Raw genomic sequence first — 19,288 nt, forward strand, 5'->3', positions numbered from 1 at the left:
TTTGTGGAAGTTAAATATTTCTGTTACTATCATAGCTGTTTTCTTGAAACTAACGAAATATATTCTAGCAAAGTCTATACACACGTAGAAACAATTCCCATGACTGTGAAGCGTATTTTAACAGGGTAACGTCAAATTTTATACTTTGATTTTTTCTTGGTTAAAATTTTATTTTTTTTACTGGCAACACCTTAATTCAGAGTCAAGCAAGCGTGCTGTCTCTTATAGATGGCTCTTGTCAAATATATATGGTTGAACTGCTTCTGTCTTTTGATAAATGATCACTTAAGTGAGGTTTGAGAAAATGACCATATTTAAATCTATGAAAACTGTGTCGAACTACATCTTTGCATCATAATGTTTTTTTGTGTTTTTTTTTTTCTCTCAAATAGAACATTGAATTTGTTGACACGTTATTGGACTATTGGATTGTAAGGGCTCAATTTTTTTAATCATTACACTTGTATTTAATTTTTTTACGTCTATATATGTTGGTATAGTTGTATATTTGCTTATGTCTTATCGAGTATAAGCATTGCAAACTAGTGCGTATATGAATATTGTCGCAACTTGGTATAATATAACTCTAAGACATACTGCTTCTCCTAGAATAAGATATATTACGTGCGTAAATTTGACCAGTAATTCTTCGGTATTTTATATAAATTTCACATATCATCATATCAATATACCTTTTCTTGGTCCATTCATCCGTCCGTCCGTCCGTCCATCCATCCATCTATTTAAATCGTACAATTTGATTTTGTATTAGCTGTAGATACCTTTGAAAGAAAGAACCATAATTCTAAAAATAATATTTTTCCCATAGGGAATCAGACGGTTGATAATTAAAATCAATATGTAAAAAAATAAAAGAAATAACAACATACCAATAGGCGACATGAAATATAACCATATGTAGGAAATGCTTCCAATGGTTACACGCATTCTTCCAGCAGTAATTCAGTTATGTAACGGCGCGCAGTTACCAACAACTGTATTTATAGATTCTCTATCATTACCTATCTGCTCAACGTAAGCAACTGCCAGCTTTCCAAAACGGATCAGAGATGGAGAATAATGCCTTTATAAACAATATCCCCTGACACATTGTTGAAGGAACTGTACGCTTCGCTTTAGAATCGAGCACATGACACAACAGTCAATACATTTGCGCTCTTCATGCAGGTTCCATATTTTTATATTCTTGTATATTTTCTCAACTCTTACATTTTATGCCGTACTTTTTTTGTTTTTTAAGGTAAAGATCATATCCTGTGGAAAAAATGCATCTGTCAAGAAAACATTAAAGAAGCCATGACATTGCTACTACAAGGAAATATGCCCCCAAAAGATATGCTTGTTGAAATCTTCTACGCTTTTCCGAACCAACGCAGATCATTATTTGAACTCATTTCTGAAAGAATCACAATTTCAAATATAAATTCCGTCAAAGACACAGTTTCATTTTACATGCACCGTAAGAACAATGAGATGAAAATCGTCTTTATTTACGAACCGAAAGAGGCAGATAAAAGACCATGCAATGATTTTCATGGTTATAACATAGAGCACAGAGGGAGATATGAAATGTCTGCTGAAAACGACCAAGTTAATGAAGTAGAGGCAAATATCGAACAAAGTGATTTTAAACGAATTGAAAAGTGTATACGTGAACATCAGGTTAAACTCATGGAAGCTCATACCAATCTTATGATGATATCGCCTAGTAGTGTAAAGTCTTCTGGATTTCATAGTGGTGGTCAAGCAATAGTTGAAAGGCAAAGCTGCATCGCATTTTATGTCCAGTATAAGGGCTATATACCAATAGATGAAGACCTGCTTCCGAGTTCTCTCAATAACATACCAACTGACGTCCGAGAAGGGTGTGCATCATTCCAAAATTACTCACCTTGCGACTACATAGAGAGAGTTATGTTGGGCTCAGCTATATATAACAACGCAGGAGGCAGGGGAACACTTGGATGCTTTTTAGAAAACGATGGCGAGATATTAGCATTGACAAGCTTGCACGTTTTGATGGAAATGAAATCCTATGACGCTCTGAAAAGAAATGGTGGAAGACAAGAGTTTCTGCATGGTACTCATTGCCCGGTTTCAAAGCTTCCTTCCTCTGACGAATGTAATTGTGAATATTCTTGCTACCAGCCGAGAAAAAATGATGAAAGATCAAAAAATACGAGACTGGGATTTTTGAAAACTGCAATCTTTGACAGTTCGTCTGGAGTCGAAATTGCTATTATAAAACTTAAGACGGACAGAACCCCAACCAGTGGTAAATTTCCGTGTGTGAAGTGTCGTTTTAAATTTCCGTGTGTCGAGTGTCGTTGTATTGATACAGGTAAATACTTGCTATCTTACTATATAAATATATATATATATTTGTTTGATTGAATCTGATGATTAGATTGATGAAATATGAATGTAATGTCACTCAATTCTCTAGCATCAAGTAGCATAAGTTGCTGCAGTTGAAAGATAATATGGAGATTTTCTAAACTGTAATAGTTGTGTTTAAATATCACAGAAGAGAGCCTTCAAGGCAAAGTGCTTTAGGGCACTGACTACAAATCACTTGACCCTCATCGATGTGAGTAGTTCGAGCCTCACTCGGGGCGCTGAATTCTTTATCAGAAGTCATTCGTCTGGCTTACAGAAGCTCGATGGATCTACCCAGGCGCAATTTCGTGATGAAATAATGCATGGAGGGGCGCCTGGGGACTTCCTCCACCATCAAAGTTTGAAAGTCGCCATATCATCTTTAACACAGAAAGTAAACGATATCAAGATAGCATACGCACGCTTGCATATTTGTTGTAAAGATATTAATTAAGGTTCAACTTGGATAATATTGTGATCTTTAGTATTATAATAAAGCAATTTTTAACACTTAGAAATGCGACTAACCCACACATTATGACTTGTGATTTTTAGAAAAAAATATCACCGAAAGGCAAAATGCCGCCACAGTTTCATATATTTACCTGAAACATAAAGATCGATATCGTTTCTAGTTTACAGAATTACGGGAACATTCGGTTTTCGCAGTTTTTCTCATGTACTTTTATAAACCGTTGCATTTTTATAAACATTGATAGATATAAAACGAGAAGCGACAATAGTTTATAGACACTTATCATCACATCACGTGGGTAGCAAACTAAAATTGCGCAAGCGCATATTTTTCTTCCATCACTAATACTGATAATAGAGCGCACACATATAGGTACCGCACAGTATTGCACGGCCTTAAACAATGGCTCTTCGTCTTTGAGGAGGTGAGTTGAAATAACAGAACCAGTTTTACTTCTGAGGGGGCGCTCGTGACCGGAACTTTATGTAGAATGTTAAGAAATAAAGGGGAAAAGGAGAATTCTTACACCTATTGGTAAAATAGCAGTAATAAAAACATTATTAATTTCACTGTTTAATCACCTTTTTATTCCATTACCTACGCCACCTGAAGCTGTAATAAACAATCTTAATAAAATGTTTTTTGAATTCATCTGGCAGGGGAATGTCAAAATTAAAAATAATGTCATGGTTAAAGATTATCCCGAAGGAGGTTTAAAAATGATTAATATTACTGCTTTTATAATGGCATTAAAAACAACGTGGTTAAGACGAATAACAGGCGACGCACGTTGGATAAGCACAATTAACGAAAAAAATTGAAATGCAGAAATTATTTCATTGTGGAAAACATTATATTAATAAGTTAGTAAAAGAAACAAATAACATGTTTTGGAAAGACACCTTTACCGCATTTTCTACACTTATCGGAACAATTCCTATGGATGCAAACTCTATTGGAAAACTTCCATTATTTTATAACAATTATTTGTTAATAGGTACAAAAATGTTTTTCTAAAATCATGGTTTAACGCTGGTGTACATTACATAGAAGATCTTTTGAACAGTGATGGTTCTTTTTTATCAGTAGAAGAATTCAACGAAAACTACAGCCTTCGAACTAATTACCTAGCTTTTCAGGGAATGCAGAATGCAATTAAACAATGTTTAAAAAATATGGTTTTACTGTAAATAACATAAGTGTTAGTTATGGACCATAGTTACCACCATACATTAAATTTATAATAAAACGTAACAAGGGATCAAAAATAATGTATGACTTTTTAAATGCAAACAGATCAAAGCCAACGAGTCAAGAAAAAATGGAAAGAAAAATTAAATTTGGATTTTGACGAAAATGAATGGAAATATATCTACGAATTACCTTTTAAAATCACGAAAAACACAAAGGTACAGTGGTTTCAAATTCGAATTCTACATAGAATTATAGGAACAAATGATCTGTTGTACAAGATGAAATATAAAGATAGTCCGTTGTGCTCTTTTTTGCAAACAGGTAAACGAAACAATTGAACACTTATTCTGGAGATGTGAAAATACCAAAAATCTTATAAATCAGCTCTTGAAACCAACGACTCACCCATTTTCTTCCTTGAATGCAAATATAATGATATTTGGATACAGCAAAAATGATGAATCGTCAGTTGCCAGAAACCTAGTTCTGATTTTTTTTCAAAATGTACATTTATCAACGCAAAATGCTTAATTCGTCATCTATCGTAATAGGAGCCAAACATTACATATACTTCAGTTCTAATATTGAAAAAGAACAACACTAAACAAAAATATCAAAAATTTTAAAAACACTTGGAAGTCTATGAAAATTTTTTTGCCAGAGCTGTGCTGTTTAAGACTTAAAGAAAAAGTAAAATAACCTCCAATATAACAAAAAAATCATGTAAGAGGTGTGTTTTTATTTTAGATTTTTCAAAAAAAAAATTTTCTATTCCATACAACCAATTTATTGATGTAAAAGAAAACAGACATTATGTAGCCTTGTAAAAGTGGGAAGGGACAGAAGGAACCAGGTTAACCCCTATGAAGCTAGTCACGATTAGATCTGCCTATGGGACCATTGTAGATCATGATCAACCTGCACATCTGTGCAGTCTGATCGAGATCTGCACTTTTCATCATCCAGTTAGTATTTTGATAGGTAATCACCTTTCAAAAAGTTAATGGGTCTGTCTAAAATGAAGGATGGACAAGTTCGTTACATAAATTTTGTTGGGTAGGGGCTAATATATAAACAGAGATAAAGCAGACAAGTGTGAAAGTTTTTTTTTTGTTGTTGTTTTTAATGTTTAAAATTTTATTTCTATCATCATTGGAAAAACGCAAATTGGGCTCTATTGCTTTTCTATTCAAGCATGAAATAAAACCCCTATTACATTATTTATTATCTGCACATAACATGAACCTATTATTGTTATAATGTTAAAATATTGTTATACTACATGTTCCTTGTAATCTGTAAGACTACTAGGGGATGTACTTCGACCCTTACTAGTCATTTGACGAGGCAAATAAATGGGGTCACCTTTCAGTAGGGCCTGAAAAAAAAATAAAGGGGGGTTTATGTTTCACTTTCACAGATCAATGTAAAGTCATATTTAAAAAAAATAACCAGTGCAGTTTCCACTCAGAAATGATTGTACTTTTTATGTATCCAGGGTAAATGCATTTCTTGACATGAAATTTTGAAAGTTAGTTTTTTTTGTGTGTGTGCGTTTTCTTTAATCGATCCAATCCATATCAAAAGTGGAGAAGTGCCAATACATTTCGCCCTTATTTACACAAGAGAAACATATATCGTAATAATTTTGTCCGGAATAATATGTTATATCTTGTAGAGCCAGTGTTTACAGGCTGTGTGTTATGGCGTTTTTCATTTTCAGTAATATTTAGATAAAACAGAGCAATCTCATTTAAAAATAAAAAGATCTACGAAATAAAATTAATAGTTTTCCTGTTTTTTAATTTTGTATTTTGGCAGCACCTGTCTGTGATATGCAGGCTCCGTAAACTCCCCGTTCTAAATTCCTGTTGGACGTTCTAGTGTAGGGTTTTAACTGGATGCAAAGTCATATAATTAGGTAAAAGAGTATAAAGCATGATGTCAGATTTTCATCTAATAGACTGCTGGAGAAAGATTCACAACACAAATAATACAACTTGTTCCGGAGAAGTCCATTTAAAACAAGAAAGAATCGACTTTTTTTCTTATAGCTGATATATTGTTTGCAGATGTCGGAAATACTAAATTATTACCTGGATATCGGACGGATCATTCTTTAGTTTTAATTTCATTGGAAATTTGTACATTTAGGAAAGGAATATCATACTTGAAATTCAATTGATTGATTAATTGGTTTCAGTATATAAAAGACGTGGTAAGGTACAACACAAATTAAAACCAAATTTTAAATATCACATATGCAATGACTAGGAATTAAAACATATTGAAATACAATTAAAAAAATCGTCACTAACGTAAAATACTAACAACTGCAGAAATGTGTACCCGGACATGTATTGATATACCCAGGATGACACAAAAAAGGGCAAATGTCAAACGCCTTATTTCCATTGTGATCCTGGATGAATGATGACATGTTCTAGCAAAGCAAAACAACTTTGTTATGCCCCCCTTCGAAGAAGGTGGGTATATTGTTTTGCAGATGTCGGTCGGTCGGTCGGAATGTAGACCAATCCGTTTCCGGATGATAACTCAAGAATACTTGGGCCTAGGATCATGAAAGTTGATAGAAAGGTTGGTCATCACCAGCAGATGACCCCTATTGATTTTGTGGTCTGTATGTCAAAGGTCAAGTTCACAGTGACCCTGAATAGTAAAACGGTTTCCGGATGATAACTCAAGAACGCTTGGGCCTAGGATCATGAAAGTTGAATAAAAGGTTTGTCATCACCAGCAGATGAACCTTATTGATTTTGAGGTCAATATATTAAAGGTCAAGGTGACAGTGACCCTGAACAGTTAAACGGTTTCCGGATGATAACTCAAGAACGCATAGGTCTATGGTCACAAAAGTCGATAGGGAGGTTGGCCATGACCAGCAAATGACTCCTATTGATTTTGAGGTCAGTATGTCGAAGGTCAAGGTCCATTGATCAGAAACAGCAAAATGGTTTCCGGGCAGTAACTTTCAGAACGCGTAGGCCTAGTGTCAGGTATACTGATAGTTATGTCGGTCATGATTAGCAGATGATCCCTATTGATTTTTAGGTCATTAGGTCAAAGGTCAATGTCACATTGGCTAGGAACAGTTAAAATGGTTTCTGATGTTCTTGTCGACAACCAATGAGCCTAGGGCTTTTATATTTAGTATGAAGCATCATCAAGTGGTTCTCTACCAAGATGATTAAAATTATTTCCCTGGGGTATAATATGGCCCCGCCCCGGGGGTCACATGGTTTATAGAGACTTATATAGGGCAACACTTTGAAAAGCTTCTTGTTCAAACCACACAGACTAAGACTTTGATATTTGTAATGTACCATCATCTAGCGATTCTCTACCAAGTTTGTTCAAATTATCCCTCTAGGGTCAAATATGGCCCCGCACTGGGGGTCACATGGTTCATATAGACTTATATAGGGAAAAGCTTTTAAAAGCTTCTTGTCAATAACCTACAACATTTAAATTTTGACCACATGTATGGTTTTCCACTTTTTTCTATTTTATTGTCACAGCAGCGTTGTTTGTGCCATGTGGCGGCCGTAAAAAGTCTCCCCGTACATTCAATCAGGGCTGTTATATTTCGATCTTCTCAGATAGTTCAGCACGACTTTTATGTCATGTTATTGGTACAGTTTAGTTTCTCAACATGACCATATCCGCCTGGGTGGTTCCAATACTCCCGCTTTCATAGCCTTGGGTATTGTTTAATCACCCCTTGGATATGGTGCCTGCTTTTTAATTTTGTCTTTTGACAGTTCCTGTGATACGCAGGCTCCATAACCTCAGATCCCCTTCCTAAATTCCAGTTTGTTTAGTTCTGCCCATTGTTTTCTCGTTTGGGGCAAACCCTTTATTTTATCTGGGGACCAAACGCCGCTCTTCATGGAATCACACGCCTCAACACGTGTATCATTGAAGGTTCCATGTTCATCGCCGTTTGAATACAACTGTGGATGTCTCTAAATTGCTTTTTGTACTTTTAGCATGTGTAAATGTTGAGTTCTGCTCAACCCGGGGCTAGAGGGCGTGGACGGTAGCATGCATTTCCACTACCGTCCATGAACGGGCTCAATCAAACCGAGCCTGCAATATTTTCGTTTTTGTTGTGTTGAGCGACCTGTGGAGTTTCCACTTTTTCTATTTTTTTGAGAGTCAAGATGAACCTTGACACGAGTTGACCTTGACCTTTACCTTGTGACCTACTTTAACATTTCTGTAGCCACAGCCTTCAAATTTGAACCACATGCATAGTTTTGTGCACCGAAAACATTTTGACATTGACATTGACATAGTAACCTACTTTCACATTTTTGAAGGTACAGGCTTCAAATTTGGACCACATGCATAGTTTTGTGTTCTGAAATGAAATTTGACCTTGATTTTGACCTAGTGACCTCTTTTCACATTTCTCAAGCTACAGCCCTCAAATTTTGACCACATGCATAATTTTGTGTACCAAATAATTTGACCTTAAAATTGACCTAGTGACATACTTTCACATTTTTAAAGGTACAGGCTTCAAATTTGGACCACATGCATAGTTTTGTGTTCTGAAATGAAATTTGACCTTGATTTTGACCTAGTGACCTCTTTTCACATTTCTCAAGCTACAGCCTTCAAATTTTGACCACATGCATAATTTTGTGTACCAAATAATTTGACCTTAAAATTGACCTAGTGACATACTTTCACATTTTTAAAGGTACAGGCTTCAAATTTGGACCACATGAATAGTTTTGTGTACCGAAATGAACTTTGATCTTGAGACTGACCTAGTGGCCTACTTTCACATTTCTGATTGTACTGACTTCAGATTTGGATTAAACCAGAATGGTAGAACTTTTATTGACAGTGAGCATATAATTTCTATTCCTTGTGCAATTACTAAATGCATCAAGGGGGCATTTCGTGTTCGAGAAGCTCTTGTTATAAATCGTGGTAACTTGAGCAAGTTGTCAGCAGTTTACTAAAGTATCACAGTAAAGGAATCGCAGTATAAATAGAAAAGACAAATGTAACTACATGCTATGTAGAAGATAATTTTTCCTGAAACCTTAAACTGCTGTATTCTTGCAGAATGTTACACATTATGTGGCAACATTATTCCATAAAGAACAACTATTATACCAGAATGACTCTTTACCAAATCCTTTGACTTTAGGAATGCTGAAGCATGACCCTTTATCAAACCTGGTATTGTGACTATATACGGAACTGGCTTGAGTAAAATACTCATTCATGTAAGAAGGGGCAGAATTTATGTATTTTAAAAACATGATTTTAGAGTTATTTGTTCTACTCGTCTTGTGACAGGTTATCAGCCCAGTTGTTAGAAGTGTTCTGTAACAATACGATTCCTTTGATCTAGTCTTAGGACAAACCTAATAATCTTGTTTTGAGTAACCTGGAGCCTATTCTTCAGGCTCTGAGAAATACCATAGTACCATACAGAGCAGGCATAGGTCGAAATAACATTGGATCAAGAACAAGACTAACATATTTTTAGTGTACAATGATACAATCTTTTGCTTTCTGTACAGAAACCTAAAAAAAACAAGGAAAAATATCAAACAGGGAATGCCACGCACCAAAAGCGCGGCCTCCTCAAACCGTCTTTGAATTGCCTTTTTAATGATTGATGTACCCATGGTCTCATAACTCAAACATTAATCCAATATAGCACCCAAATATTTAACAGAGTCGGTGTGCTTAATCACCGTACCATTACATACTATATAAAGGTTAGTACTGTTTTAACTTGGGCTTTAAGCCAAAAAAAATTTACTTTTTATTCCATAGGCGCAATTACAATTTGTTGTCAACTAACCAGTTACAAACTCGTTCAAGATCTATGGTTAACAGACGTTAAATTTCTGTTTCACATTTGCCGGACACTAAAATGGCAGAATCATTTGCATACAATAAAGGTTTGTTATTTACAACACCTGCCATGTCATTTACGTAAATTAAAAACAGCAGAGGCCCAAGTCTGGAGCCTTGGGGCACACCAAATGTGATATTTGCAGATGACGAAAGAATGCCAGATATCCTGAAATCTCGAAAATAAGCCTCTATATATTATGATTTAAAAAATGTCATTTATTTCTTTATTTGCAAATAAACACCAGTATATTACTTAAATTGGAATCAAAATCATTGTATTTTATTTTAATATTTTGTATTCTTCTGGAAACTCGTGTGATAATGTTAGATTAAACATCGTTATGTGCCGAAGTTCTGCAATATGTGTGTATACCTTTGGAAGGAATGTCTCGCGGTTTGAAAAAGGCAGTATGTATCACGGTTATCGCCCGCTGCGAACGACAAAAGAAAGCAGATCAATTTGTCACATCGGTGTTAATCACAAGTAGAGGGTGCCTGTTATAAGTTGTAATTGATTATACATGCTTTTATTGAAAAGAAGGAGTTAAAAATCAGCATGTGTTAACGTTTTCCAATATGCAACACAATTATTCATGTCATTAATTAAATCATCTTATTATTTGATCAGTCAGTGTTTCCAAATTGACGTAATTCTTACAAGCCGTCCGTAATCTAATTCTGTTAGCTTCTCTACAGGTATCCATTTAACAGGTTTATCTCCCAAATCTATTGGAATATATTCAGTCGGTTCTGCGACTTGTGTTGGCTTTGCGTGTGTGTGTGTGTGCGTGTGTGCGTGTGTGTGTGTGTGTGGTGCACGCGTCTGCGTGTTGTGGGTGTGGTGCACGCGTCTGCGTGCTGGGGGTTTCGTTTTGAGGGAGGCTGCGTTTTTGGTGCGTGGCATTCCCTGTTTGATATTTTTCTTTGTTTTTGATATACTTTTTCAAAGTAACGCCAATTGTTCTTCGATTTCAGGTAATGCTTTTAATTGTTTTTCGAATCCAGGCAATGCTTTTAATAGTCTTGATATTTTTTCTTTCTGACCTTCTATTCCTTCTTTAATTGGTTTATACATTTCTCGGTTGGTAGCTTTTTTATTTTTTCTCTCATAATTTTATCTCTTAGAGCTCTCACCCTTTGTCCGACTTTTTTTTTCTTTTTCTTATTTTATTAAGTATGGAATGCACTGATATAATATTGTAAGATAATATAAGATATTTTAAGATATTTTAAGATATTACTAGTATAAGATATTGTAAGATAATGTTATATAATACTTTAATGGAAATTCCAGATAATGACACAAAAAGCGATAAATCTAATAAGTTTAAGCATTTTTATTCTTTTATGCCAGATTCATGTTTTAGAATGTTAATATGTGGATGTTCCGGGTCGGGGAAAACCAATGTATTAATGCATATGTTTCAAAAACCTCTTATGTATTATGATACATTTTACTTGTATGCTTAAAATCTAGAACAATCTAAATATCAGGATTTAATAGACGACTTAAATACAATTCCAAAAAGAATCAAAGGAGATCCAAATAAAATACTCGAATATTCCAATAATGAAATGACTGATTGCAATAGCCTTGATCAAGAGAAACAAAAAGTAGTAATATTTGATGATTTTATATGTGAAGCAAACAAGTTTCAAAATACTTTATTCAAGGACGTCACAATTCTGTTCTGTTATTTTTTTAAGGCAGTCTTACTATGAAATACCAAAAGATATTCAAATGAACTGTTCACAATATATTCTGTTTGGAAGTCCAGGTAAAAGGGAAAATGATATGACTTGTAGTGAACAAAATATAGATCGTGAATCCTTTACTAACAAAAATATGATTTCTTATATGTTGACAAGCCAAGGAAGATTTTATAAAAAAAAAACAAAATTTAAGGGAATTATATAGGATGGGAGATTTTAATAATGTAAAACAAGTAATTGAACCCGGCAGTATAAGTAAAGTTAAGTTTGATATCGATTTAAGTGATTATGCCACTATAAATCAATTTAAAAAGCTTAGAAAGGAAACGCAATCGTTTCTTCACATATATAAAGAATTTGACAATAAAATGTTCAAAACATTTAATATGGGCGGAAATGAAATAATTAATTAAGGAAATCCAGATAAACCCAGTGATGCTGTTTCAAGACGGGTTATGTGTAAAAAAATCAAAGTGTAATAGAATACTATAATCTTAAAGATATCAAAAGTATAAAACAGACACTCGAAGCAGAAGTAAAGAATTTTAAAGAATTAACAAAAGACCGAAAGAACAATAAGAAATTAATAGTTGAGTTTCAAGGTAAAACTGAAAAAGAACTGAAAGCTATAAAGCTATATTTGATTCCATTAAAGAAATTGAAAAGATATCTGATTTGACAGATAGCCAGTTAAAAAAGGTAGTCCGTGTCAATTTAGAAACGTTGAATCAAGTTGAAGAATTAAGAGATAGACTGATTAAACACGAAGAACTAAAAGACAAGATTGCTGATGCCGAGAAAAGGTTAATAAATATGTATCAGTTAGAAATCAGGACAGAAATTAATAAACTAAATAATGACTTTACAAAAAAAAAGAATCAAGATTTGTTTGACACATTTTCAAATAAACTTAAAGAATATAAATCTGAACTGGAAAAGGCGGCTTCACAAGGAGGGGATGATCATTACGCAGCATTAGATAACCTTAAAAAAGACTTATTGGAGACGAACATTTACAACACAGAGTTTTATCAAATGCATTTTGTTTTTGCATTATTTGGAATACGAGTTTATAAGATTACAGATTATAAAACTTTTTTTTAAACAAGTCATAAATATATCGATTCCCAAGGAGTGGAAGAGAGTTATTTATAGTCAAACAAGATAGGGATTACATAATCGAAGTCAACGTTATCGCCCACCTTTTCTTTAATAAGTATGGTAGATTTGGTTTTATTTGTTTGAATTGGTGGAGTGGGTCTGGTGATTTGAGTCAAATAAATAGACAAGAAAATATAACATTCGAGCGGACAAATAAATCACTTTTCAAGAAAAAAATTAAATTCATTTAAACAAAGAAATAATGATTAACATTTATCCAGGATCGTCAAGTCAATATCTTGTAGATGCTGAAAGTTATGTTAGATTATATCTAGTCAATGGATTTATTTCCATTTTTAATATAATGGGAATATTCAATAAAATGAATAAAAAAGTAAATAAAATAGAAAGGCAAACAGTAAGAAAATCTCCGTTGTTTCAAACATCCACAACACAAGACACTGCTGATGGGTTATTTAAATGAACTGTTGGTAATGCTAGTCCTATTGTTCTTTTACATTTTCTAACATTTACTCCATTTTCTAACAGATATGAATACATTATATTTCGTAGTCCAACAAATTCAACAATGGTAATACGGACAGCCTTAAGTTTGAATTTTCCAATTACTTTTTTATTATTATCAAAATAAAATTCTGAATCTGGACTGTAATCGCTATTATCAAAGAAATCTTTATCTTCATAAAAATTCTTATATGCATCGCCAGTATTTATTTCATAACAAAAACTATCAGTGTCAGTGAATAAAAGTTTTGTAGAGTTTTTATACTTTCCCTTAATGTAATCATAATGGAAATCATACATTGAATATTTCGATAAATGTAGAATGCACATTCAATTATAGCTAGGCCTGTTTAATAATAAACTTTCTTTTATTTTATGAATACCAAACAAATTCTTATTAAACATTGTTGAACTAACAAATGAAGGTTTCGCTATATACTTCAATAAAAGATTTTTATCATTTAATACTGATTCTTTTGCGTAAATTATCCATAGTCTTACAGAATACAGAGTTGTTCATGAGTTTAAAGTTCATGAGTTCATAAGTCTTTTCCAAAAGAATTCTTTGGTTTAGATTTTTTTAGTATTAGAATCAATGTACATTCTTAATCAAGGAGATTATTCAAAAGTTAATATTCTATGTATTTTTGTCTTCTAACTGTGCATATAGTTCAAGATCTTTACAAAGGAAAATATAGTTTTGTTGTTGTTGTTTTTTTTCGTTAAAGTTGGAACCAATTTTTTAATATTACATTTACTTATTTCAAATTCTATTTTTTAATATTTAAACTATACTTTGAATGTCATTGATCAATAAATACCTTTTCGGGAGCTAAGGAATAATCATTGTGAAGATCATGCAGTTATTTTGGATATTCCAAATCACACACAATTATAAAGTTAGTTTTGCCTTTTGCAATTAAGTTATTATATTGTTTTAAAGTGGCCCATTTAGAGGGTAAAGCTTGTTAACACTCTAGAGGTCACAATTTTGGCCTAATCTTAATGAAACTTGGTCAATATGTTACCCTCAATAAAATCTTAGACGAGTTTGATAATGAGTTATCTGAGATCAAAAACTAGGTCACCGGGCCATATCAAAGGAAAAGCTTGTTAACACTCTAGAGGTCATAATTTTGGCCTAATCTTAATGAAAGTTGGTCAGAATGTTACACTTAATAAAGGCTTTGTCGAGTTTGATATTGGGTTAACTATAGTCAAAAACTAGGTCACTAGGTTAAATCAAATGAAAAATTTGTTAACACTCTAGAGGTCACAATTTTTGCCCTATCTTAATGAAACTTATTCAAAATGTTACCCTTTTAGGGGAGTTTGATGTTGAGGTATCTGAGATCAAAAACTAGGTCACCGAGCCATATCAAAGGAAAAGCTTGTTAACACTCTAGAGGTCACAATTTTGGCCCAATCTTTATAATAGTTGGTCAGAATGTCACCCATAATTCTTTGACGAGTTTGATATTGAGTTTTCTGGGGTAAAAAACTAGGTCACCAAGTTAAACAAAGGAAAAGCTTGTTTACATTCTAAAGGTCACAATTTTGGCCAAATCTTGATGACATTTGGTCATAATGTTACCCTCAAAACTTTTTAGACAAGTTTGATATTGGGTCATCTTGGGCCAAAAACTAAGCCACATTTATATTTGTATTATCATGAAACTTGGTCTGAATGCTAATTTTGATGATTTCAAGATCCAGTTCGAATCTAGGTTATGTGGAGTCAAAAACTAGGTCACCAGGTAAAATCAGAAAATAGCTAGTTAACACTCTAGAGGCCGCATTTATGACCATATCATAATGAAACTTGGACAAAATGTTATTCCTAATATTTTATAGGTCATGTTAAAATCTGGGTTAGGTAGGGTCAGAAACTACGTCACTAGGTCAAATCAAAAGAAAAGCTTGTTAACACTCTAGAGCCATATTTATGAATATCTTCATGAAACTTAGTCAGAAGTTAAGGTGGAATGTGCCCCAAATGTTTTTGCCGAATATTGTCCTGAAATTTATACTGTACAAAATTCAGAATATATGCGATTGCGTTACGGTTTTACTTTGTCGCTATATTGTTCGTGTTGTTTTTTTTTTGCTATTGTGTCACAAACATGGCCCCTGACGTCAGTTTTTGTGCAATGCTTAGTTTCGAGTCTTTTCGATATTGTTCCTTTCCTGCGCTCTGAATGTCTTATAAATGTAAAGTACAAAATAATTGTCATTTTGCATTCAGAAAATCTACTCAGTGGTATAAAATTCAGTGAATTGAAATTGACGCTAAGGACGTCAGTGACGATATTGTGACGTCAGAACGGGAAAAATCACATGAAATTTTGCTAAAACTTTTGCCTTAAAATTTAATTCATTAAAAATCGACTCGATAAAAAACGTATAATTTTGGTATGTTGTTTGGCAATGTGTGTACGTTTAGTAGACACATAGATACTGAGTGGTCACCGATTTTAATTTTTCGCAATATAACGTAACTTTACACTCACCCCTAAATGGTTTATGACCATATCTTAATGAAAATTGAACAAAATGTTATTCCTAATGATTTATAGGTCATGTTTAAATCTGGGTTAGGTAGAGTCAAAAACTAGGTCACTAGGTCAAATCAAAGAAAATGCTTGTTAACACTCTAGAGGCTACATTTATGACTTTCTACATGAAATTTAGTCAGAAGTTAAAGTGGAATGCGCCCCAAATGTTTTTGCCGAATATTGTCCTGAAATTTATACTGTACAAAATATATATGACGCTTAGGACGTCAGTGATGATATTGTGACGTCAGAACGGAAAAACATCACATGAAGTTTAGCTAAAAATTTTGCCTTTAAATTCAATTCATTAAAAATCGGCTCGATAAAGAAAACGTATAATTTTGGTATGTTGTTTGGCAATGTGTGTACGTTTAGAAGACACATAAATACTAAGTGGTCACCGATTTTAATTTTTCGCAATATAACGTAACTTTACCCTTACCCCTAAATGGTTTGTGGGTATATAACGTTAGAGTAAGAAAAGAACGTGTTCCAACTTACAAAACTAACGTTCGTGTTAAAACGAGATGTATTTATTTTAAAACAAAGTCACGATATTCATAAAGCATCTTAAGTATAAGAAACTGATTGTTTACTTACGTATATTACTTAGATTAGAAAACAAATCACGATGTAGTCGATATCAACTTCCGTATTCATAAAGCATTTTAAGTATAAGACTTAGTATAAGAAACTGATTGTTTACTTAAGTATATTACTAAGATTAGAAATTTATTCTACTTAAGTATATTTGTTATTCATAAAACAAAAAAATAAGTAATTCCTGTTTTTTATTGTGGACGAAAACACAATTATGTTTAAAATGCTTTTATCTGAGAACAACACTTTAATCGTACTCGCCACGCTATTTTATTTTCTGACTTAAGTCATTTCTTACGTATCTTAAGTTTAAGCTAGAACTTAAGTTTTTACTTAGACTTAACTGGAAATCACCACAAACTTAGGTAAAATCTTAAACATAAGCCAAAACTTATACTTAAGATGCTTTATGATTACGGCCCCAGATGACATTTACTAGTGAAAGAAAACACTTTTTACAAAATATATATCTTGTACAATTGTTCATAGGTATTTGACCTGGCACTTATTAATGTTCGCTAATATTTCCGGACGTTTTCGTTACTTTACGTACTATTTTTGTATCCTGAAAAGATCTATAATTACACAAATAACTTTTATAGTTAAGCGTCTGACTTCCACGCACGTTACCACGGGTACGAAATTACCGCAGACCATTTTCTAAATTCAATATAATGTAGTGTTACCGTATTTGCTTTTATTCTTACAATGTATTTTGCAACGATTTTCAAAAATCTTAATTGTTTTTTACTTGTAGTGTCTATTTTCGGGAGTAATTTATCTTTTTATCTAAGATACCTTGACGATCTTTATTATGAACCTTAAAGATCTTTATTCGACACCTACTACAAAATATATTGAACACAACTATATTTCCTTCAATAAATGAACCATAAAGTATAAATAAAAAAGTGTATTAATATTCCGTCCTGTAAAATTCGGAGATAAAATTTGAAAATAAAGATGTGACTGAGGACTATAACCCACAACTTCGAGATTGGTGGCTAATCGTTTTGTCCCCGCAGCCACTTGCACATGCGATATTTTAAACCATAAAGAATACTAACGCAGTAGTTGTTTCTCTATTGAGGGCCAGGTCAATACCTATGGCCAATATATCCACTTTTTACTATCCATTTGTTATTCCTATTAATGGTGTCAAAATGCAGATTCAAAGCTTGAAGGATAAATGTCTTTTCTGCTACTAGTCTAATGCAAAATGCTAACTAAGCTTTATAAAAAAGCTAGTATGCGGTCAATTGACGATTTAATTTCGTGAAAATAGGTACTTCATCATGTTTGAAACATTTAGAAATTTCGTTCATATGTAATTTGATAATATGAGGGTTTGCCTGATTTGACCAGAAATATTTATCGACCCATGTGGGATGTTGCTCCATTTCACGTGTATAAATAATAATTATAATCAGCACGTTACTTGTGAATCATGAAACAAATTCCCCCAATTTAGAATTTTATCTCCACATCTCATTCGTGTGAGATTACGAGTTGAGAGAAGAGTCTGTTCTATACGCATAATGCTGAGCAACTGATATCATTTTTTATATCCTTGGTAAATGACTAGCGATCAAAGTCCCGACCTTTCGCACGAGAGAGACAAAGAGACAAAGACAGTGAGGTCATAGTATGGCAGAGTAGCTAGTCCAGCGAACAAATTTTATTCTTAAAAAAAAATTTAGTTATAAAGTATTGCAGCTGGTCAGACGCAGAGAATTTATTCTTGAGACAGTGTCTTTTTTATTACAATCAAGCACAACTACTGGTCCGACGCAATTATTTTTTTCTTGGCGGGAGCCTTCTGATTAAGTGCAGTTACGAGCTCTTAATAAAATACTTACCAGTTGCAGCTTCCAGATTTAAGAAGTACGGTAAAGTAAAAGCCATATTTGTTTCTCCGGATGCCTAGGACATAGATGTAGAAGCTATAGTTTCGTGTTCACACTCTGAACACTTGAATTCAAATAAATATTAGTATTATCTAGGAATCAACACATAAATGCATGTTGATTAACCAATGATCAAAAGTCTATTTCTATAACATTCTTAGATGCAAAATGTCGTTTACATAATTTACACTCATTATCAAATATCTCGTTAAGATATTTCATATCTACAATTCTTGTTTTTTGAACAGGTACCTAATCACCTGAATGTTATTATATGTTTTTTTTTGGGGGGGGGGTTTAATCGATTTTTTCTTTAACATACTTTTAAGCAAATCTCGCCATATGTTTCTCAATACTTTCATGTCGATCCATTTGATCAATTAATTCCGTATTTACCGTTATTACATGCAGCTCCACATATTTTTCTAGATTATTTTGTTAAGAAATGACGATTAAACGTGTCATTTCTTAATTGGGTAGGGGTAAAATACCGTCAAATGTTGAAAAATTAAAGTCGGTGACCCCGGCGGATTTATGTGTCTACTAGACGTTCACACACTGCGAAATAACATACTAGAATTTTACATTTTCCGATCTTTTATAAACTGGATTTTAAGGCAAAAATTGCAACAAAACATGATGTGAGTTTTTCCGTTCTGACGTCACAATTTCGTCTCTGACGAATCTCTAAGCATAATCTTAATTCGCTGAATTTTATACCATTGAGTAGCATTTTCTGAATGCAAAATGGTATTTTTTTTATTTTTCATTTATATGGCATTCAGAGCGCAGAAAAGGGAAAATGCAAAACAAAACCCGGAACTGGGAGAGTAGTAAAGTAATTGTTTGTTTTGAAACAGTATAACCCCATTTGACCTTTAATCCCCGGTCCGAACCAACTAATGCCG

General features: G+C 33.3%; 1 protein-coding gene across 1 annotated transcript in view; it reads left to right on the plus strand.

The window, feature by feature from the left end:
* The first annotated feature begins 1,265 nt into the window (after positions 1-1,265).
* The window catches only part of LOC128553359 (uncharacterized), a 45,765-nt gene continuing 27,742 nt past the window's right edge, over positions 1,266-19,288 (plus strand). Inside the window, exon 1 of the mRNA XM_053534497.1 lies at positions 1,266-2,362. Coding sequence (XP_053390472.1) covers positions 1,318-2,362 — 1,045 coding nt within the window. The 5' untranslated portion in view covers positions 1,266-1,317. The remainder of the gene's footprint in view (positions 2,363-19,288) is intronic.

Source organism: Mercenaria mercenaria, unplaced genomic scaffold (genome assembly GCF_021730395.1).
Source record: "Mercenaria mercenaria strain notata unplaced genomic scaffold, MADL_Memer_1 contig_3735, whole genome shotgun sequence".
Classification (NCBI taxonomy): domain Eukaryota; kingdom Metazoa; phylum Mollusca; class Bivalvia; order Venerida; family Veneridae; genus Mercenaria; species Mercenaria mercenaria.